Here is a 24,599-nt window from a genome sequence, read left to right as displayed (position 1 = left end):
TGCTGTGATTGGCTCATTGTTCTGTCACTCATGGGGACACTACGTCACTGCAAAATCTACAGGAAGAGCTCGTAAAGCCAAGCCCCTTGGGTGTTGCCATAGAGTTACATTAGAAGTGCCCATCCAAGAAGGCTCAAGGTCATTGTCCACAGAAAAATGCTTTGATTGGACAACATACTTTCAAAATCTTAGCTAGCAGTCATCATGAACCAAGTCAACAATCTACTGGCAAATGAAGAGAAAGTATAGATAAAATGTATTGTGCTCGTCGGCCATAAACATTACACAAGTTGGAAAACACATTCAACAGTGAGTGGTTTGGAAGGAATCAGTGGTTAACTGCAAGCGTTGCAAACCAAATCTGTTATTCAGTGGAGTGGGTGTGTGGTCCAAGTCTGGGTTTACGGGTCATTTTCCAAGCATAAAAGGATAAACATTAATTGAGCCATAAAAAAAGGTTGAATATTGGCCATGCTATCAATCCAGAATGACTTTGGCACAGTTCAAAACTGGAAACTCAGAAATCTCAGACTTCAGTGAGTTCAAGGCAACTGGAAAGTCCAAAGAAGAAAAATAAAGATCAAACTGGGAAAATATATTTTGAACGGTCGGGAACCCAGGCCTCTTTCTAGAGCTCTGACCTGAAGATCACTGATGTCATGATTCAACCTTGTTCACCCCCCCCCCCTCCCCTCCAGAGTACCCAGTTGTCTGAAAGCACCATAAATCCAGAGAATGCCAGACTTGAATGAGATTTGCCACAAAGGACCGACGCACCACCTTCCTGTTCAAGTGAGCACAGCACAACAACGTGAGTCCAAAAAATGTCTTGTATGCTGCAATATGCCAGGGAGATATGTATACTGTAGCTAAGAAAGTATATGAATTGAAATGGTCTTTTCCACTAGTCATCCCTTTATGCCATAGTTTGTACATCTCAATTGTCAGTAGAAACCACATTTGTTTAGGCAAGTCAGCAATATCAGCTGTTTTTTTAAAGGCAGTACATGAACTGTTTCACTGCCAGACAAGGCGCCGCTGAAGAAAAAAGCTCTGCTGTTGGGACAACTTTAAGTAGGCCCTAACAGTTTGTGGGCACAGTTAGTCACCGTTATAGTGTAATAAATGTATTATTTAGTGTTGTGTCTTGTCTAGTGGCTTTGCTGGCATGTATATAAAAAAAATAGGGGTGTTTGCCTCACCAACATTTAAATGCTAAAAATTGCCAATGGTCTTTTTTTCTCTCCGAATGACATGTCCTAAAAATGCCTATGCGAGAATAAATAATAGCAAGCAAGCATGGGCTTTGATCACGACATAATGACAAGACGTCGTCAGCAGTGGAATAATTATATGGACAGACAAGGTAGGCCTACCAAACAACGCCAAGTAGACAGACAAAAACAACCATCGTCGTCTGGAAATAACTAAATTGAACAATGACTAGCTACAGATCGTACACGATGTTAGAAGATAAAACTTGTGCCCGGAGACAAGTGAGTGAAACGGAGCTGCGCGTGTCCGTATTGGGAATTGAGAGCAGTTCGTTGTAATCCAATCGTTGCAGCTGGCTCAATCGATACCCCGCCCGTTTCTTTACAGACAGAATAACTAGCCAATAGTTGTTTAGAGCACGCAGCTCTTTACACTGTTTGAGTGAGAGCGAGAAATGCTGGCAGCTGAAAAGTTTCCCGATCACAGTTAAATTACAAAAAACAATAATACTCGTGTCAAAATCTTATTCGGAAAATTCTCCATATCAGTTATGATACTCATTTTGTCCGAGTACTCAGCCCAACCCTAATTTCTATACTTCCCGTTCTTAAGGTTCGTTTTTGCATATTTTACTTTCGGTTTTGAACACCAGATTCAAACAGCTGAAAATACAAAAATGTTTTTTGTTATGGAAGATGCGGTTTCGATGGCACAATTATTCTAATCTCTACATAATGACTGCCTGTTTAGTATCAAACTGAAATTGAGCAAACTATTTAGTTATTAACCATATTGGCTAAAATCGCTCTTCCTCCTTACCTTTGGTCACCGTCAGTAGACTTGTGAGTGAGGGAGCTGGCTGAGCAACAGGATGTGTGAGGACAGAATATGAAAGTGAATTGAGCAGCACGATTATATGATGAAACCTGGGGCCAGTCAAATGTGGTGTTTGTGGTAGCAGACTGTATGAACGCACGCGCAAACATAGTGAAACCAAATCGTTGATCCCTCCAATCACCTCTCAGTACACAGTTTAAACCCTGGTCATCAGTTTGTGACATACCTGAAAGAAGGCAATCCCTAGGTTGTCTGTAGGACAGGGGTGTCAAACAGACGAACCTGGGCCATTATTTGAGTGCATTCAGAAATTATTCAGACCCCTTGACTTTTTCCACATTTTGTTACAATACAGCCTTATTTTAAAATTGATTAAATTGTTTTCCACCCCTCAATCTACACACAATAACAAAGTGAAAACAGGTTTAGACATTTTTGCAAATGTATATAAAATAAAAAACTGAAATATCACATTTACATAAGTATTCAGAACCTTTACTCAGTACTTTGTTGAAGCACCTCTGGCAGCGATCACAGCCTCAGGTCTTGGGTCTGACGCTACAAGCCTGGCACACCTGTATTTGGAGAGTTTCTCCCATTCTTCTCTGCAGATCCTCTCAAGCTCTGTGAGGATGGATGGGGAACGTCGCTGCACAACTATTTTCAGGTGTCTCCAGAGATGTTTGATCGGGTTCTAGTCCCTGCCGCTGAAAAAGATACCACCACCATGCTTCACCGTAGGGATGGTGCCAGGTTAACTCCAGACATGATGCTTGGCATTCAGGCCAAAGAGTTCAAACTTGGTTTCATCAACTTCAAGCGGGTTGTCATGTGCCTTTTACTGAGAAGTAGCTTCCGTCTGGCCACTACTATAAAGGCCTGATTGATGGAGTGCTGCAGAGGTGGTTGTCCTTCTGGAAGGTTCTCCCATCTCCACATAGGAACTCTAGAGCTCTATCAAATCAAACTGTATTAGTCACATGCGCCGAATACAACCTGAGTAGACCTTAGTGAAATGCATACTTACAAGCCCCTAACCAACAATGCAGTTTAAAAAATACAAATAAGAAATAAAAGTAACAAGTAATTAAAGAGCAGTAGTAAATAACAATAGCAAGACTATATATGGGGGTACCGGTACAGAGTCAATGTGCGGGGGCACCGGTTAGTAGCGTTAATATGTACATGTAGGTAGAGTTATTAAAGTGACTATGCATAGATAGAGTAGCAGCAGTGTTCATTTATTTTTTATTTATTTTATTTAACCAGGTAGGCTAGTTGAGAACAAGTTCTCATTTGCAACTGCGACCTGGCCAAGATAAAGCATAGCAGTGTGAACAGACAACACAGAGTTACACATGGAGTAAACAATTAACAAGTCAATAACACAGTAGGGGAAAAAAAGAGAGTCTATATACATTGTGTGCAAAAGGCATGAGGAGGTAGGCGAATAATTACAATTTAGCAGATTAACACTGGAGTGATAGATGGTCATGTACAGGTAGAGACATTGATCTGCAAAAGAGCAGAAAAGTAAATAAATAAAAACAGTATGGGGATGAGGTAGGTAAAAATGGGTGGGATATTTACCGATAGACCATGTACAGCTGCAGCGATCAGTTAGCTGCTCAGATAGCAGATGTTTGAAGTTGGTGAGGGAGATAAGTCTCCAACTTCAGCGATTTTTGCAATTCGTTCCAGTCACAGGCAGCAGTGTGTGGGGGGGGGGGGGGGGGGGGGGCAGTGCAAATAGTCTGGGTAGCCATTTGATTAAATGTTCAGGAGGCTTGGTGGTAGAAGCTGTTTAGAAGCCTCTTGGACACAGAATTGGCACTCCGGTACCGCTTGCCATGCGGTAACGGAGAGAACAGTCTATGACTTGGGTGACTGGAGTCTGACCATTTGTAGGGCCTTCCTCTGACACCGCCTGGTATAGAAGTCCTGGATGGCAGGAAGCTTGGCCCCAGTGATGTACTGGGCCCTACACACTACCCTATGTAGTGCCTTGCGGTTGAAGGCCGCGCAGTTGCCATTCCAGGCAGTGGTTCAACCATGCTCCTAATGGTGCAGCTTTAAAACCTTTTGAGGATGAGGACCCATGCCAAGCCTTTTCAGTCTCCTGAGTGGGAATATGTTTTATCATGCCCTCTTCATGACTGCCTTGGTTTGCTTGGACCATGTTAGTGATGAGAGCTTGAAGTTCCTTGGTGTCCACAACCTGCTCCATCGATGAGAATGGGGGAGTGCTCGGTCCTCCTTTTCCTGTAGTCCACAATAATCTCCTTTGTCTTGATCAAGTTGAGGGAGAGGTTGTTGTCCTGGCACCACACGGTCCAGGTCTCTGACCTCCTCCTTATAGGCGGTCTTGTCATTGATCAGGCCAACCACTCGTCATCAGCAAACTTGATGGTGTTTGAGTCGTGCAGTCATGAGTGAACAGGGAGTACAGGAGGGGACTGAGCACACACCCCTGAGGGTCCACATCAGCGTGGCGGATGTGTTGGTACCTACCCTTACCACCTGGGGGTGGTAAGAGGGAGGTGTTTAGTCCCAGGATCCTTAGCTTATTGATGAGCTTTGAGGGCACTATGGTGTTGAACACTGAGCTGTAGTCATGAACAGCATTCTCACATAGGTGTTCCTTTTGTCCAGGTGGGAAAGGGCAGTGTGGAATGCAATAGAGATTGCATCATTTGTGGATCTGTTAGGGCGTTATGCAAATTGGAGTGGGTCTAGGGTTTCTGGGATAATGGTTGTGATGTGAGCATTGACCAGCCTTTCAAATGGCTACAGACGTGCGTGCTACGGGTTGGTAGTCATTTAGGCAGGTTACCTTAGTGTTCTTGGGCACAGGGACTATGGTGGTCTGCATCCCATCAACGGGACAGTTGTAAATCATGCAGCGCGTTATTGTCAAGATTGCAGATTTTAGAGAAACAACAAATGTCATTACATAAGTGTTTTATATTGGCTGAAAGCTTAAATTCTTGTTAATATAACTGCACTGTCCGATTTACAGTAGCTATTACTGCAAAAAAAATGACATGCTATTGTTTGACAGCTCCTAACAACAAAACACTTTTTCACCGCGATAGGTTTGATAAATTCACCTCGGAAGGTGAAATGTATACTTAAATCAGAGCAAGATTTCAGAATGTTTCATCCAAAGGGTCCCAGAGATAACATGAAGTGTTGTTTTGTTAGATAAAAACCTTTTTCATATCCTAAAAAAGGTCCATATATCATGCACGATCGATTTTGTATTTCCAATCGTTCAATTTGCAAAGAAAGGAATTTGTGAACATCTCACCCTAAACGTTGTTTCAACGAGTCAAATCACGTTCGTATCTATTCCGCTGAGATCCCCAATTGGTGCTGATTTGACAAAGACAGTCGTTCAAGTGATGGCCGCCCGCGTCATCGGCGTGCCATGAAGGCGTCGCTCTCTGACCAAATATGGTGTCCTATAGGATATACTACACCCCTAATGATAGTGAAGTCTTGTTACAAGACAAGTCAAACAAAGCTAGCTAAATAGCCAATGAGCTGGACTTTACTAGAGTATCCGGAAACCATGTATATATGTCGTAAAAAAAGTAGCTTCTAATCTTGTACAACAGCATGCCTTTTCATGTTGGACAAAAATAATAAGGTTATGAGTTATGAAAACTGTTTGTTTTGCAAATGTCTAACTTATAATATGGCTACTAATACTTGGAAAGTTTAATCAAAGTCCAAGTAAACAGATTTGACGATATTCTTGCAGAAAATTTTAATTTGAATGTGAATGTCTCCTTCACAATTTGCCCAAATGTACATTGGGACTTCACACTAAAAGTCTTGAGGATCAGTCATACGCAAAGTTATCCATTGAAACTTTCACATTGCCATCTTGTGGACACTATTGGAATTACAACCAGAGAGATGGCTAACAGTGATCTTTCTCTTGTCTACACTGTCTACACTGCATTTCTGATCAATCAATTTAAAATGGACAAAAAAAATCTGCTTTTCTAAGAGACCCCAAACTTTAACGGTAGTGTACATGCATACATACATAACACAGTATCAGTCAAAAGTTGACACCTACTCATTCCAGGGTTTCTTTGTTTAAAAAATATTTTCTACATTGTAGAATAATAGAAGATGAACTATTAGATCACAATATGTAAAAAAATATATATATATAATTTTAAAGTGTTAAATCATAATGTATTTTATATTTGAGTCTCTAAAAAGACGCCACCCTTTGCTTTGATGACAGCTTTGCCGACATGCAAACAAGTATACATACAAACTATTTACATTGCCAGGAGTCCTAAACAAACAAATCATATTCATTAATTATACAAGTTTTAATTGCCTTTTTGTTTTTCAGTTAAAGTAGTGCCATATTGTTTAAATTCATTTAGAAAGTGAAAAAAGTTTGGTTTTGAATTAGACCACTTGCATTTGTGAATATGAAATTTACCTAGTATTATTAGCAGTTGAATTAAATATTCTATGTCAGAATTTCTGAAATAAATCATATCAAAACCATTAAATAGTACAACCGGTCCTATTTTTTTGTAATGAAATTATCTACTATAAATACAGGCAAAAAACAAAAACGCAAAATGGTCTCCTTCTCCATTCCACAGAAATCAGTTATAGTCAATGTTCAGCGTGAATCTTTCCAAAACGTGTAACATTTTAAATGAAACTTCCTTTACTTTGTTATTGATACAATATTTCTTAGCAATTTTCCATGCTTTCCCCCACTGTATATCACCATAGATATTTGACCAAAAGAATCTTGCTGAGGGAATTGTAGTATCAAACAATATTCCTAATCTGTTTATTACTACATTTATCTTCGATGTTAATATTGCCAATGAATATATTTTCATGTAAATCTGTGTTACTCACATCAACCACAGAGGAATTTAGAAGAGATACAACCCCCCATTGGAATCGTATAAAAAAAACAATTGCATATTCTTTTGGGGTTATTGAAAGTTTAAACTTATCAAGAAATTCCACATGAGAGTAGATATCCATCCTCATTCAGTAACTGACCAACCAAAATGATTTTATTCTCTAACCAGTTATGAAAAAAATACTTATTTTTAAATCGTACATCTTTGTTGTTCCATATAAAGTATCTGTGAGGGGGAAACTTGTGTTTATACGCTAACATCCAAGCTAAAATTGCCTGCTTATGCAATTTGGCCAACTTTACCAGGATTTTATCAACATCAAAATTACATCGAAGCAAAAATTCTAAACCACCACCAGTGTCAAATAAATACTTAGGGAAGACATTCCAAATACCATTCTGGTTCTTAACATACTTCAGAATCCAATTTATTTTAAAAGTATTATTTAGATTACTGAAATCTAAAACCTCAAGACCTCCTTGTTGTTGGGTATTAGTGAGAATATCCTTTCGTAGATAGTGAGGCATGTTCCTCCAAATAAAATTAAAGAATCTGATCTAAGTCCTTTACAATTTTAGGGGGGTAAGTCAAGTGATAACGAGACATAAACTGATCTGGATAACCGTTCAGCTTTGGACAATAAAACCCGACCGTATAACGAAATCTCTCTCAACCAGAGGTTCAATTTCTTCTGTTTTCTCAATAATGGGGTTAAAGTTCAATTCACTCCTTTGTTTTTCATCCTTGCATATAACAATTCCAAGATATGTAACCTTTTCTTTCATTTGGATACCATATACTTCCTGTAAAACACAATCCTTGAGTGGAAATAAGACTGACTTATTGATATTAATTTTCAAACCCGAAACTAATGAAGTCTTCAATACAGGAAACTGATTTAGAAACCTCATTCCTGTCTCTTAAAAATATGGTGGTATCAGCCAGTTGACATAGTTTAAATTCATTGCCAAATGCTGAAACACCTTGAAAATTCCCTTTCTTGATATGAAGAGCCATAATTTGAGTAACCAATAAAAAATACAAATGGACTAAATTGGGCAGCTCTGCCTAAGTCCAAGGCCAATATCATATATTTGGGATGTCCCGTGAGCTAATTTTACAGAGCTAGTACAACCACTATAGAAAGTTTGGACTGCTTTCAAAAAAAGTCACCAAACCCCAAAATACATATTGCTTTGAACATAAACTCATTGTTCTACAGTGTCAAAAGCTTTATAAAAACCAACAAACATAAGGTCATAATAGTCAATCATATCTAAGATCAACCTGATGTTATTACTAATGTGTTAATCTAGAAGAAAAAGAAACGCACACCTATATAGGCGAAGTGCTGGCTAATGGAGTAGAAAACTTGAAAATAAAGGCGAGCCGCACACTAAAGGAGAGCTCAGATGCAAAACATTTAATATCCAATGTTTCGACAGGCAAGCTGTCTTCATCAGGGTATAATCAAAAACACTGCAGGGTGACTCATTTATATATTGTCAAAGACACACAGGTGTCTAATCATGGCCAAGTGTGGCCTAATATCATTGGCTAATTCTCAAATATTAAAATGGCATACAAACAGCATACAAAAAACAAATGGAGAGCATACGATCATAGATTCATTTTAGACTACACAAGCTTACAAAACAATTACAATGGCAAAAGTCACAAGAATGGCTTAAGATCAAAGTCTACGTTGAGACCAAAGGGAGCAAGGGTCTTTAAAATTAAAGATCCAGGCAGCCTCTAATTATCAAGGTCACCCCCTCTCCTAGGGAGGGTGACATGTTCGATGCCAATATAACGCAGAGACGAAATCGAGTGGTTTGCTTCCAAAAAGTGGGCCGCAACTGGGTAAGTCGAGTTTTTGCACCTAATGGTGCTACGATGCTCTGAGATACGTACTTTTAATTCGCGCTTTGTTTTACCCACATAATTTTTACCACAAGGACAAGTTATAAGATAAATAACTGCCTTAGTGGAGCACGTAATAACACCTTTGATTGGGATCAATTTCCCTGTTTGTGGGTGTTTGAAGGATCTACATTTATAAAGTGCCATTGCATTGAGCACAGCCATTACATTTGTAATTTCCATCCAGTAGGGGCGCAAATAAACTTTGTTCAGGAATATCTTGGGGTGGTAAATCAGAGTGTACCAATTGGTCTCTGAGATTTCTGCCCCGCGAGAATACGACCAAGGGAAGGTCCGAAAACACATTACCGAGACTATCATCGGATTTTAGAATGTGTCAATGTTTGTGAACGATTCCCTTAATTTGTTCAGAGCACTTTGAATAGCGGGTATTTAGAACGCAAGAATGTGTCTTTTTGCGAGACTGACCTTGAAAAAGGTAATGTCTCACTTTGTTTTGGATTTTCTCAATGGCAATATTGATCTGATCATTTTTGTACCCCTCTCCTTGACTTTTCTTTGCGTCTCAGCCATATTTTTGTCGAAATCTGATTGTTTTTTGATAATTCTTTTAATTCGACACAATTGGCTGTAGGCCAAACTATTTTTCAAGGGAAGTGGGTGACAACGGTCAGCCCTCAACAAACTGTTAGGATCAGTAGGTTTCCTGTAAAGATCAGTGTATAGAACATTATTTTCACACAAGATCAGAAGATCAAGAAAACTGATTTGACGTGTATCAGATTGCATAGTAAATCTCAAATGTTCAGAACAGGAGTTAAGAAAAGCATAAAACACCTGGAGCTGTTTTGCCTCACCCCTCCATAGAACAAAAATATCATCAATATACAGTTTCCAAATAATACGATTTTTTTGAGAGGAAAAATACTGTTTCTCCATGTAACCCACATACAAATTAGCATAGTTAGGATAGTTAGGAGCCATGGGGGATCCCATAGCAGTACCCTTCGTCTGAATAAAGAAATCATTTAGAAACATTAAGTAGTTGTGTGTGAGTACTATTTCAGCCAATGTTATAATGCAGGGACTGGAAGGTATTATTAGAGTCACGTTGCAGAAGAAAATGTTCCAGAGCTTCAATACCGCCCTCGTGTGCAATATTTGTGTATAACGACTCAACATCAAAAGTAACTAACAAGGTATTCCCAGGGAGAGGATCAAGAGATTCAATGATAGAGATCATACTGCTGGTGTTCTTTACAAAGGAGGGTAGCTGTTCTGCGATCATACTGCTGGTGTTCTTTACAAAGGAGGGGAGCTGTTCTGAGATCATACTGCTGGTGTTCTTTACAAAGGAGGGGAGCTGTTCTGCGAGTGGTCTAATAGAAAAGTAAACAAAAGTAGATAAGAGGGGCCGTTACTGCATCAATGCCCGCTACAATAGGGCACCCTGGAGGTTTTGTAACATTCTTGTGTAATTTCGTATAGTATAGAACGTGGCAATTTTAGGGTGTTGAATAGCCAAAAAGTTGTGTTCTTTTTTGGTTAACTTAAAATACCCTTCTAGGACAGTAAAGATAGTATTCTGAAATTGGAAAGTGGGGTCACTTCTGAGTTTCTTGTAAAAGGTGTTAAGTAGTTGTCCATGACACTCATTTATATAAACTGTCCTTTCCATGAGTACAACTGACCCACCCTTATCAGCAGGGCGGGTAAGGACTGACATATCGGATTGTAAATCAAGCAAAGCCTGTTTTTCATCCTTAGGTAAATTATGAAAAGATTTGGACTCCTGCTTGTTCTTAAGGAGATGAGCAACATCTTTTTCAACAAGTCTGCAATATGTCTCGATAGAGTGATTGCGATTGGATGGAGGTATAAAATAACTCTTGCTTCTAAAAGGAGTCTGAGTATGTGCAGGTGAGCAACCTACTGGTTCAATAGAAATGTCAGGATTAGGGGAGCTAAAGTATACGAATGTAAAAAAAAAAAAAAACTTAAACATGTCTACCTTAACATCAAAATTGTTGCACTGGGTTGTAGGCACAAAATATAAAGGGTTAAGCAAGGAGACATGGGCAGGGCTCAATATCTTGCTTGATAAATTAAAGACACTCAGTCCCGTGGGTTCTGGGGCCGTGTGAATGGTCCCCTCAGATAGGGTGAGGCATCTCATCGATGCGCGTGCCTGCGGCCACCTCTGCCCTTCCGTCGGCCCAGTCTCTCGTTGAATAAAAAAAAACTACCACTGGAAGCCGATGAGACGCTGGTTGTAGAGTGTTGGTCAGACGAGGTGGATAGAAGTAAGCGTCATTCCTCCTGCGTCTGTCATGGAGAGGAGGAGCAGGACCTCGTCAGGGTTTCTCCAGAAGTAGACTTGATCCTCGGCCTTGTCTTTTTTGTCTTGGTTGAATTTCTTGATTTTAAGTTCCTTTATTTCTGTAGACAACTTGTCCTGGAGCGCTTGGTTAGTTTTCATCAGTTCATTGAATATGCCATCATCATTAACAGCTTTTGTAGAGCTGTGCGTTTGTCTTTAAATTGTGTTATCCATTTCAATAAAATCCCTTTTCAACTGGTCAACAATCAATGTCATTAAATCAATAGAGCATTTGTTCAGGATGGCACACCAGCACTCACAGGAATCATCTGTGCGCTGTCCCAATGATGGTTCTTTTTGCCACCTGAGTCCCTGTGGAATAATGCCTTGACGCACATAAATCACTAAGTGTGACTATATGTAGATGCATTCTCGTCTGGCGCTTAGATAAATGTAACAGTTCTTTCAAGAGGTCAGAATTACCTTCCGGTATGTCAAAAAGGGACTCCGAAACAATGATCTTATCACGCTCCCTTTGGCTATATTCAAAGTAATCTTGTATGGGTCTATGACCAGTGTCAGGAAAATAATTATCATTCGGCATCATTTTAGAGCTTTTTTGTCGGTAGGGTGCCGTGTACTGGGTAACAGAACAATCTAGAAAAAAGACTAATGTGTCGACCATGCATAAATCCAGATTGATGAAGAACAATTATATGATGCAAGCCTTGTTTCAACCTCTTAGGAAATACAAGGGCAAGTAATTCCCCCATTATTCAACAGGCTAATGGGTTTCAAGCTGTCTATATAAAAAGAGTATCCTTATTAGGGTTGGGAATCAAAGTAATTACACCTTGCTTTAAGGAAGCCGGCAACCCCTTTTCTATTGATTCTTGAAACATAGCAAGAATGAAAGGAATCAGTTGATCATTGAATGCTTTATAAATCTCGCTTATTAAACCATCATTTCCAGGGGACCTATTGTCCTTAAGCCTCAATTTCAGATAACTCAACACAAAAATCATTATCTATCTTCTTAGCAATGTTTGCTACATTGTCTAAGAAAAGATTCATATTGGAGGTTGACTGGGCTGATGTTGCCCAGTTCTATCAGAATCGTTATACATGCTGAGAGATTTATTTTGGATTTTCATTGGGAGTATTATTTATCATTAATTTACATATGGAAGTCTTTTCACCTGCCCTTTTTTCTAAATTAAAATGAATATTTTGTATTTTTCTCTGCCTCTTGATCTTACAAACGCTCCCCGGGCCTTTTCCTCATAGATACAGTCTAACTGCATTTGCAATGAAGATAGTTCCGTTTTTTTAGTATAATCCATTATTCCCTTTATGTCATATTCTTTCTCTTGACACGAGCAATTTCTTTCCACATTGAAATACCCCAAAACCTTATCAAATTTCATTAGCTCCCAGTAACTTCCAAATGTATTTATAACACAGGCACTATTCCAGTATTTATCAATAATTCCTGCTACTATCTTCTTAAATACTTCATTCTCTAGAGTCTTGTCCATGTTCCAGTAACAAACTTTTTTTGTTGACAAACTATGCATATTTATCTTTATTGAGATCCCTTTGTGGTCTGTTAAAAATCGATGGTTCAATCGAGACTGTATCAACCTTGTCAGCCATATCTTCAGAAATCAATACGGGATTGTATAGATAATCTTGTGTTTACATTGAGTATCAAAGATTTATCTGGGTTCTTATGTCTCCAAATATCTAGAACACCTCTGACCTTAGACATATTCCTTATCTCACAAACAGAATTGCTATCCTTAGGAGGCTATCTATCAAGATTATCATGTGATACTGTATTAAAATCTCCACACCATATTACGTTGGCCAATGGAAATGTAGACAATCTTACTTATTTTCCTCTCAATGTCTCTAAATAAAGTACAGTTACTTGACTTGTTATGGGAAGCATAAATATTTACAACATTGAATTGAACGTGGTTGACATCTACCAATGGTATAATCCATCTCCCTGTATTATCTTCTTCATGACTCAATACATGACCCTTAAAGTTGCCTTTTAAAATAGCGACACCTGCTGACCGATTCGTACCAAATATCATTCCCCCATTGACACTTCCAAAACGCAGTATCTGTGGAACAGGCATGAGTTTCTTGAATTAAATAAAAGTCGGCACTCTTACAATACAAAAATAAAGATTTCCTTTTCAAAATATTACGAATTCCCTGGCATTAATATAAAAAACAGAATTGGACATTTAATATCACAATGACTATATGAAGAATATTAAACTTGTATACTTTCACATTAAATCGGGTTCTCACAAAAAGAAAAGTCCTTTGCACCACGCAAGTGGTTGACCTAAATTATATATCACACAAATTGCAAATTGCATTGTACCATAGATTGGTAAAACGAATAGCCACCAAGCTAACATTAAGTGTCAGTGTGAATTTCCCTGCCCCCCCCCCCAAAATAAATATAAAAAAAGTTTGTCTCACAAATAATGCCCTTTCCAAGAAATATAATGTTTTATCAGATGCAAATAAAACTAATTCCTGCACAACTCACTTGATAAATCCATCAGTCAACAAGCTAGGCGTCAGCATGAATTTCCCTTCCATTACAAAAAGCCTTGGCTCCCGCAAAGTATGCACTTTCCCTTCCTTGCTCTCTCAATCGTCAGCCAGACGATTCCGAGCTTCTTTATCAAATGCTGTCAGATCCTCCTTGATCCTCAGGTTGTTCTTTTTTAAATAGTCATTTTTCTTTGCACTTTTCCATGTCATATCCCTCACTGTCCTGGAGATAAATCTCATGATCACTGGTCGAGGTGGCTGGTTGTTTTCCCCAGCTCTCAGCCTACCCAGGCGGTGCACTACATCCAGAGAACCTGAAACAACATTTCGCTCCTCCTCCGGGACCATTGCCCTGTCTTTCACGCTTGCTTTGATGTTCTCGTCAGATTTTTCTGCTATTCTATAAATTAGAACATTCCATCTCCAACTATACCGGTCATTCTCGTTTACCTTTGACTCCATTTCAGTGAGTTTCTTCTCCTGCTTTGCAACCTGAGTTTTCAATGTTGTGTTCTGCTGCTTCAGAGTTTTTACTTCCTGAGCATTGAAATCAATTGATTTCTTCAGGTTAACGATACTGACAGTGTTCTTTTTCGCCACATCCATGATGTCATCTGCGCTCTCTTTGATTTTAGCCGTGAGGGTGCGGAAGATGTTGTCCTGTAGCTGGCTCATTGATGGTTCACTTCTCAGCTTCTTTGGCAGTTGCTCCTTGGTTGGGGTATTTGGGTATGAATCCCATTCACCCCCCCCCCCCCCCTTTTTTTACACTTAACTACACACGCTGAAACTTTGATAGCTAGCTTGTTATTTGGAAATTGTCAAAACTACATTTCCATGGTTTGATTACAAAATTATTCAAAATAGCTACATTGTATGGTTAGATATCATTTTTGTGAAAAAAACAAATTGCAACTGCAGTCTAAAACTATCAACTTTGTGAGAAAACCCTAAAATTGTTCCTCAGCTAGAAATGTTACACCCTCTCATGCCACCATCTTGAGCACCCCCCTTTGCAGGTTCTTAGCATTCTCTCAATTAGCTTCATGAGGTAATCACCTGGAATGCATTTCAATTATCAGGCATGCCTTGTGAAAAGTCCATTTGTGGAAGGGGGGTGGTATACAGAAGATAGCCCTATTGGGTAAAAGGCCAAGTCCATATTATGGCAAGAACAGCTCAAATAAGCAGAGAGAAACAGTCCATCATTACTTTAGACATGGAGGTCAGTCAATCCAGAAAATGTCAAGAACTTTTAAGGTTTCTTCAAGTGCAGTCGCAAATACCATCAAGCGCTAAGATGAAACGGTCTTATGTGGACCGCCACAGGAAAGGAAGACCCAGAGTTACCTGTGCTGCAGGGGATAAATTCCTTAGACTTAACAGCCTCAGAAATTGCTGACACCTCAACATCGAATGTTCAGAGGAGACTGCGTGAATCAGTCCTTCATAGTTGAATTGCTGCAAAGAAACCACTACCAAACAACACCAATAAGAAGCAGACTTGCTTGGGTCATGAAACATGAGAAATGGACATTAGACCTGTGGAAATCAATCCTTTGGTCTGATGAGTCCAAATTTGAGATTTTTGGTTCAAACAGTCGTGGCTTTGTGAGACGCAGAGTAGATCATCTCTGCATGTGTGGTTCCCACCGTGAAGCATGGAGGTGGTGTGATGGTGCTTAGCTGGTGACGCCGTCGGTGATTTATTCAGAATTCAAGGCACACATGGCTACCACAGCATTCTGCAACGATACGCCATTCCATCTGGTTTGCGTATAGTCAGACTATACTTTGTTTCTCAATGATTCCACACACCTCCAGGCTGTGTAAGGGCTATTTGACCAATAAGGAGAGTGGGGTAGTGCTGCATCAGATGACCTGGCCTCCACAATCACCCAACCTCAACCCAATTGAGATGGTTTGGGATGAGCTGGACCGCAGAGTTTAGCTGGTTGAGAGAATGCCAAGAGTGTGCAGAGCTGTCATCAAGGTAAAGGGTGGCTACTTTGAAGAATGTAAAATATATTTTGATTTGTTTAACTTCTCTAGGGTAGGGGGCAGCATTTGGAATTTTGGATGAAAAGCATGCCCAAATTAAACAGCTTTCTACTCAGGCCCAGAAGATAGGACATGCATATAATTAGTAGATTTGGATAGAAAACTCTAAAGTTTCCAAAACTGTTTAAAAAAATCATGTCTGAGTATAACAGAACAAATTTGGCAGGCAAAAACCTGAGAAAAATCCATTCAGGAAGTAGGATTTTTTTGTTGTTGAAGTTTTCTATTCAATGCCATTACAGTATCCATTTACTTAGGACTCAAATTGCAGTTCCTATGCCTTCCACTAGATGTCAACCGTCTTTAGAAAAGGTTTCAGGCTTGTATTCTGAAAAATGAGGGAGTAAGAGCAGTCTGAATGAGTGTACCCTGCCAGGTCAGAGCTTTTTCATGCGCGGGACCAGAGAGAGTGCCTTTCTGGTTTACCTTTTATATTGACGACGTTATTGTCCGGTTGAAATATTATAGATTATTTAGGCTAAAAACAACCTGAGGATTGAATATAAACATGGCTTGACATGTTTCTATGAACTTTACGGAAACAATTTCGATTTTTTTTGTCTGCCTGTTGTGACTGTTTGAGCCTATGGATTACTGAAGAAAATGAACAAAAATTGATATAAAGAGAGACATTATCGAACAAAAAGAACATTTATTGAATAAATGTCTTCTGAGTGCCACAATATGAAGATCAAAGGTAAGGGATGAATTTTATCTCTATTTTTGTGTAACCCTTCTACTTGGCTGGTTACTGTTTGTAATGATTTGTCTGCTGGGCTATGTTCTCAAATAATTGTACGGTATGCTTTCTCCTTAAAGCATTTTTTTTATTTTTTTATCTGACACCGTGGATGGATTCACAAGAAGTTTATCTTTAATCCTATGTAAAATAGTTGTATCTTTTCTGAATTTTTATAATGAGTATTTCTGTATTTGAATTTGGAGCTCTGCAATCTCACTGGATGTTGGCCAGGTGGGACTACATGATTCCTTGTATTATTTCATAGTTTTTATGTCTACTATTCTACAATGTAGGAAATAGTAAATAAAGAAAAACCTTGAATGAGTAGGTGTTCTAAAACCTTTTCCTGGTAGTGTGCGCGTGCGTGTGTATACAGTGCCTTGCAAAAGTATTCACCCCCTTGGCATTTTTCCTATTTTGTTGCATTACAACCTGTAATTGAAATTGATTTTTATTTGGATTTCATGTAATGGACATTAAAAAAAAAGTCCAAATTGGCCAAGTGAAAAAAAAGAAACAAAAGTGGTGCGTGCATATCTATTCACCCACTTTGCTATGAAGCCCCTAAATAAGATCTGGTGCAACCAATTACCTTCAGAAGTCACATAATTAGTTAAATAAAGTCCACCTGTGTGCAATCGAAGTGTCACATGATCTCAGTATATACACACACACACCTGTTCTGAAAGGCCGCCTAGTCTGCAACACTAACTAAGCGGCACTATGAAGACCAAGGAGCTCTCCAAACAGGTCAGGGACAAAGTTGTGGATAAGTGCAGATCAGGGTTGGGTTATAAAAAAAATATCCAAAACATTGAACATCCCACGGAGCACCATTAAATCCATTATTAAAAATAATGGAAATAATATGGCACCACAACAAACCTGCCAAGAGAGGGCCACCCACCAAAACTCGCGGACCAGGCAAGGAGGGCATTAATCAGAGGCAACAAAGAGACAAAATATATCCCTGAAGGAGCTGCAAAGCTCCACAGCGGAGATTGGAGAATCTGTCCATAGGACCACTTTAAGCCGTACACTCCACAGAGCGACCATAAAAAAGCCATTGCTTAAAGAACAAAATAAGCAAACACTGTGTATACCAAGCAGGAATGTGGGAGACTCCCCAAACATATGGAAGAAGGTATTCTGGTCAGATGAGACTAAAATTGAGCTTTTTGTCCATCAAGGAAAATGCTATGTCTGGAGCAAACCCAACATCTCTCATCATATCCACCGGCAGGGACTGGGAAACTGATCAGAATGGAAGGAATGATGGATGGCGCTAAATACAGGGAAGTTCTTGAGGGAAACCTGTTTGTCTTTCAGAGATTTGAGACTGGGATGGAGGTTCACCTACCAGCAGGACAACGACCCTAAGCATACTGCTAAAGCAACACTTGAGTGGTTTAAGGGGAAACATTTAAATGACTTTGAATAGCCTAGTCAAAGCCCAGACCTCAATCCAATTGAGAATCTGTGGTATGACTTAGATTGCTGTACACCAGCGGAACCCATCCAACTTGAAGGAGCAGTTTTGCCTTGAAGATCAGGCAAAATGTATAGATACCAAAATGTATGCCAAGCTTAGAGACATGCAGCTGTAATTACTGCAAAAAGGTGGCTCTACAAAGTATTGTAGTTCTGATTTTTTGTTATTTCTTGATTGTTTCACAATAAAACATATTTTGCATCTTCAAAGTGGTAGACATGTTGTGTAAATCAAATGATACAAACCCCAAAAATCAATTTTATTTCCAGGTTGTAAGGCAACAAAATAGGAAAAATGCCTAGGGGGTGAATACTTTCGCAAGCCACTGATTGCATCCCATATATATATGGGATGCAATATATAACCGTACCGTTACCGTGTCCCACAAACCGTGATGCATACCGAACTGTGGGCCCACTATAGAACAAAAGCAGAAAAATACTTAGCGCACAAACCATTCTCTGTCGTGGAGGATGTTGGCTTTTACCGACTGGTCGAGCACCTCGAGCACCGCTACACACTGCCAAGTAGGCGCTATTTTTCAGATGTTGCCCTACTGGAGTTACACATTGTTGAAACGCACATCTATGAGCTACTTGCTATGGGCGTCACTGCTATTAGCTTCATGACTGACATTTGGACCAGTGATGTCAGCCCCATGAGTCTGACAGCAGTGGGTCGACAAGGACTTCGTACTGAGGAAAGCCGTAGCGCGTGCTCAAGAATGTGCTGGTTTTCATACCGCTGCTGCCATTTCAAATGGCATTTGAGAATATGTTTGAAACATGAACACACTCCTAGCGCCATTTGAACAACTGACTCAAGAAATAAGCCAATCAACTGCATCTGCAGCAGACATGATACCCTCTGTCATGGCATTGAAACGCCTTCAACAAAACTGCCGACAGACTGTGGGATTAAAACTTGCTAAAGTACTCGAGGCTGTGTACAAGAGATTCAGTGGCATTCTCTTTGAGCCTCTACTGTGTTGCCACTATGCTCGATGCTAGGTACAAGGACCACTACTTCGATGCAGACAAGAAACAGGTTTTACGTGAAATGTTATACACAGCTGGACAAGATGGAAACGGTGACAGTGCGCACCGAGGAAGAGAGGCCATGGACAGACAGAGCTGAAACTTCACTGCTTGAAATGTATGATGAAATCCTGGTTGAGACTGAACAATGAAACAGCACAGCAAGTAAGCTGGTAATGGGGACATACGTAAATGCCAATAATAACTTTTTGGTCAGTGTGTGTGTTTCAACTATTTAACTGTACTAGAATGCTTAAAAAGGTCACAAATGTTAAATAATCGGTTATCGGTATAGGATTTTTGGGGGGGGGCAAGGAAAATATTGGATATCGGCCAAAAATGTCATATCTGTGCATCCCTAACACATTCCAAAATAATTGGGTCTACAACATCACCATACATAGGATGAGCCTATAACATTTCCGGTACACCTCGAGGCACCACTTTTCAAATGTGACAGAAAACAAGGGGTGCATGAGAGTTGACTACAGGCATGGGATAAAGTTAATTACATTTGAAACAGTCTGCATGCCATTACAGATTTTACATTAGGTTTACTAAGACAGTTGGCCCTTATATGCGTTCCACAGCATGTGATTGGTCCTTGCCAGACAGTGACCAACCTTTCATCATGTAAAATCTGTTGGCTCTTAATTTCATTAGGCTACTGATTAGTAGTTAATGCAGTCAGCAATATGAACAAAGTGTTCAGTCACGTAAGAGATTCCACATGTGTAGGCTATACTTCTTTTTTTTAAACATTTAGCTAGGCATGTCAGTTAAGGACACATTCTTATTTACAATGACGGCCTACCAGGGAATAGTGGGTTAACTGAACGACAGCTTGGGGATTCGATCCAGCATCCTTTTGGTTACTGGCCCAACGCTCTAACCTACCTGCCGCCCCAAAAAAGGGAGGTGTCGTAGAATTACAACATTATGTTAATCACATTACTTATATATTAGAATGTATTCCTATATTAGTACATTCACACGGTCTGTTTTTCTGAGGGCAAACAGAATTGGGTTCTTAGAACTATCATGTGTCTGTGAACGCTGACAGTAGATTTACGATGGCTTGGTGATAACCTAAAGACTGCATTCCATTCTATGATTAGTGTGTGTGCCTGTCTGTTGGTGCCAGGGAGACCCAATCTCCAGTTTATTTATCCCATATGGAAGATGAACACTGGACTTAATCATTTGAGGGAATGAACTCGTGTCCTTGGTTACATTACTATTTCTGTATAACAAAGCAGTAATTTAACTAGAGACAGATATTTGGCGGCATGTAAATCTTGATGTTTGTTGCATGAGATCAAAATATACCTTTTTGTATCATTTCTATATCGGTTCTTTGTCACAAGGACTCAGGAACAGTATAAAGTTGTAACCGAACCCTGTTTGTTTGGGCTTGAAGTCTACACCATTGGGTGACCGTTAACACTCCATTACTGCAGTAATAAATAAAGTTCAATTGTTTTGAAGAAATCTAAAAGTCTCTCTCATTTGATTAGAATAATTCCACCACAGAGAATATGCTTAACTTTAAAATCAAGGGTGAAATGATATGTAATTTCTTCCCAGTACAGGGTACTTCCTATGTGTGCACGTGCTTTTATTTAAACATTTTATGGGCCTAATAGAATTACATATATAATCTCTAATTCAATAGGATCGCTATGGGCCTAATAGTCTAGATTTATTGTTGAACTTTTAAAATGTATTAGCCTACCTTATAATGTGTCAAACACAACCAGTCATGATGTTTTCATCTGATAGTCAAACAGTTACTTCAAAAGGCTCATGTAGACTACCTGCACACATTACTCAGGGACGGCGGGATTTCGGGCGGGGGGGGGGATAGTTTAAGCCTCATCTAGATTTGTTTATGCTTATAATGTATTGCATTTGGTAGGCAATGTTTTTATCAACTTGTCTATAATTAGATATATTCAGCTTATCTGCTGTCATTACTTGATGCTCGTCTAGAACAGGGTTTTCCAAACTCGGTCCTGGGGCCCCCGGGAGTCACGTTAATGCAGAATTCTGCGTTTTTCATGCAGAAAAAAAAAAGAAAGCATAAGATATCTTGCTGCATTTTGTAAACGCAGATAAAAAAATAAAAAATAATAATAAAGCATCTTATTGTCATTTCTGCTCAGCGTCAGACTAATGTTGTGCTTCAGTTATACTTCTCCACTTGGATGAGAAGTCACAAACTGGCATTCTATCATCAGACAGCACTGACTGATATGTAGCTACTTTTCTCAATGTTTCTCAGGTAATATTAACTTAGAAACTGTAGTTGGTTACATTCTTTCTATGATAAACATTAGAAATATGTTGGCAATGCAAAAAATGCATTGCTTTTTCATTGTAAGCTCATTTACTTGTGTGGCTGTTAGCCAAATAGCATTGCACTTCTGTTTTCATGAAAATGTAGCTATTTTCTGCCGAACGTGTTGTATTTTCTGCTAAGGAAAAAATGCATGCAAAGTGGTTTCAAATGAAGGTCTGCATTTTGAAAATGCTAATTTCTGGACTCCGAACACTACACAGCTGATTAAATCAGTTTTTTTGCCCTAGCACATGCACCCAGTGGGGGCCCCAGGACCGAGTTAGGGAAACCCCGGTCTAGAATACTAAATAAAGCCTTGCTCACCAGAATGTCATAAATCGATAGAATTATCAATGCATCAACAACCTAGTTGACGTCGGAAAAGTGATTTAATTTCCTCTTCACTCACGGAGCGAGGGGAATTTAGGGACCAGGGAGATTTCCAAATGACAGTTTGACCGGTTAAGGAACTGAAAAGATGTGAAAACATATCCAACATGTTTCTTCATTAGGCCTAAACAAGTCTTGTAACCTGAATTGATGCGTACACTGCTGTCCACGCACTTCTCTCTGCCTTTGCAAAATGTCTGTGTTACCATTGAACCACACCACATTTTGGAGCATATTCCACATCTATTTGTGAATTTTTCCTGCAACTTACATGCGGTAATGATAAAGTAAAATAGATTCCAAGAGAACTGTAGACAGCATACCCCCACTATTGCTTTTGCCAGTACTTCATACCAAACCGCTCCATCTTATTTTCACCCCTGACAATCTAAAAACCATTTTGCATGAGATGGTCCTAGAATCCATATTTTATGCAGTTTAAATTTCCCACCATATTGTCCCCTATAATAAAATCACAAGCATGCTGGCTTTCTAGAAACATCCAAGTTGAAGCCAGCTAAACGTTGACACCTAATTTAGGCACCACTTACACTATATATAGCAGGTTGGACTTCTAATAGCTGTGTGGGGGAAGATAGATGATTACGTAAACAAGACATGTTAAACTTCAGAATTAGAAAGCAAACATCAACTTCTGTCAAATAGAACACGGATTGACCAATGTTTATGGCCTGTGTGACAGACTGGCTAGCTAGCTTCTAAGGTGATGAGAGGGAAACAGCAGGGCTATTGACACCTTTTATAGACTAGCGGTCAAAAGGGTACATCATCCTACCTGAGAAGAGCCTGAAGAAATGCCTCATATACATCTGCAATGACTGCGGTCCAAGATCTCAATAATGTCTCCAAGGCGTCTTCTCCATATTTTGTCTACCTTGTGTGAGAGCCATCACAGATCGACGTCATCATCACGAGCCAAATAAACGAGTAATTCGTGAGCGTTTAGACCGCATGCTATACATAAGACTTCCACAGCTCGTCTGGCAATCTGCAACCAAATCCATGTTTAAAGTTGACATAGAAAATAATCGAATTGTTTGATTAACGTGTTTTACAGTGGTAGCAGATTTAGCATTGCGAACTGTGCGTAATGAACGCCCCCAGCTAAATTAGCCGTCTGCGCGCATGCGGATCGTGCAAACGCCAGAGAAAAAGCAGTTTGCAACGGTGTTGTGTACTTAATTTTTCAAAAGTTTAGCTAGCTACATTTCTTCAAAATACTAAAAAGGCTACTCGACGTGCTTCTAACGTTAGCTTGCTATATAATCCAAGTGCTAGCTTTCTCGCCCGAGGCGAACGTGGAAGAGAACCAACCTGGCAGGACAGTCAGAAGGAAACTGCCTGGATGCAGATCAATACAGGGCCTAGCGCGCACGTGTAAACAAGCCTTTCATCGTTTAGCTTTATTACAACTCTGAAATAATGTTTGGTGCCTCGAGATCTGGGGGTGTAAGGGGAGGGCAAGACCAGTTCAACTGGGACGATGTGAAAGGCGACAAACACAGGGAAAACTACCTCGGTAAGTGGAGTAAAATGGGCATCCACCCATCGTCAACGACAGTGCGGTGCTACAGTAGCTGACTAGTTTACTATATTCGCCTTGTGAAGCACTAGCCAACTGTTAAATCGGTCAATTTTATACACTAGTTAGATGCGTGTAAGTGCCAATGTATAATCAATGTAGCTAGCAATAGTAACGTTAGCTTGTAAACATTTCTCAATGCCACGTTCTTACCTTTTTCCTTATTGTAGTCCCTCATTACATTGCTTGTGTGTAACTCAGTATCTGCCTGAAACTTTGGTAAACCTAGTTATGTCGAACTTGAAAGTCAAACGCACACAGCTGACCCCAGTATTGAATACTGGCAAGGTCCATGGAGAGCGGCACGCACAATGCACTGCAGTTGGCCAGGGAATGTGATGCTGCCAGCTACGTAGCTAGTAGGCGCACAGATATAGCTTGCTATGAGATCTGAAGTAATCATAAATACACACTATACTGAAATATAAACGCAACAATTTCATTGATTTTACTGAGTTACAGTTCATATGAGGAAATCATTCAAATGAAATAAATTCATTAGGCTCTAATCTATGGATTGCACATGTCTGAGAATACAAATATGCATCTGTTGGTCAGATACAGTACCTTACAAGAATGGGCCTCAGGATTTCGTCACGGTATTTTTGTGTATTCAAATTGCCGTTGATAAAATGCAATCTTGATTGTTGTTCGTAGTTTATGCCAGCCCATACCATAACCCCAATTTCCCCCAAGGCTGACATCAGCAATCTGCTCGGCCATATACATGATCTGAGGTTGAGGCAGGTTGGATGTACTGCCACATTTTCTGAAACGTGTTGGAGGCGGTTTATGGTAGAATAATTAACATTCAATTATCTGGCAAAAGTTTATGGTGGGCACTCCTGCAGTCAGCATGCCAATTGCACACTCTCTCACAACTTGAGCCCGTCTGTGGCATTGTGTTGTATGTCAAAACTGCACATTGTAGTGGCCATTTTAGTGCACCTGTGTAATGGTCATGCTGTTTAATCAGCTTCTTGATATGCTGCACCTGTCAGGTGGATTAATTATCTTGGCAAAGGACAAGTGCTCACGTAAAGGGATGTAAACAAATTTGTGCACAGCATTTGAGAGAAATACGATTTTTGTGCGTATTGAACATTTTTGGGATCTTTTATTTCAGCTCATGAAGCATGGCACCAACACTTTACAAGTTGTGTTTATATTTTTTT

General features: G+C 39.6%; 2 protein-coding genes across 6 annotated transcripts in view; one reads left to right on the top strand and one right to left on the bottom strand.

The window, feature by feature from the left end:
• The window catches only part of LOC115102951 (guanylate kinase-like), a 31,953-nt gene extending 7,858 nt beyond the window's left edge, over positions 1-24,095 (bottom strand). The window contains exon 1 of one of the 4 annotated variants that reach the window (XM_065005676.1): positions 23,992-24,095. Coding sequence is in view for 2 of the 4 variants with exons in the window: in XM_029623419.2 (XP_029479279.1) it covers positions 22,618-22,651 (34 nt within the window). In the remaining 2 variants the exon portion in view is untranslated. Of the gene's footprint in view, positions 1-2,034; positions 2,161-22,617; positions 22,723-23,577; positions 23,759-23,991 lie in introns of those variants that run through there. The other 3 variants (XM_029623420.2, XM_029623419.2, XM_029623421.2) reach the window with 3 other exon arrangements.
• LOC115102949 (multiple myeloma tumor-associated protein 2 homolog) overlaps positions 715-24,599 on the top strand; it is a 37,018-nt gene continuing 13,133 nt past the window's right edge. Inside the window, exon 1 of one of the 2 annotated variants that reach the window (XM_029623416.2) lies at positions 715-811. In XM_029623416.2, the coding sequence (XP_029479276.2) occupies positions 736-811 (76 nt within the window). In that variant the 5' untranslated portion in view covers positions 715-735. Of the gene's footprint in view, positions 812-22,827; positions 23,362-24,599 lie in introns of those variants that run through there. The other variant, XM_029623415.2, reaches the window with a different exon arrangement.

The sequence above is a fragment of the Oncorhynchus nerka genome, linkage group LG20 (genome assembly GCF_034236695.1).
Source record: "Oncorhynchus nerka isolate Pitt River linkage group LG20, Oner_Uvic_2.0, whole genome shotgun sequence".
Lineage (NCBI taxonomy): Eukaryota > Metazoa > Chordata > Actinopteri > Salmoniformes > Salmonidae > Oncorhynchus > Oncorhynchus nerka.
This window is presented reverse-complemented; position numbering and strand designations above follow the sequence as displayed.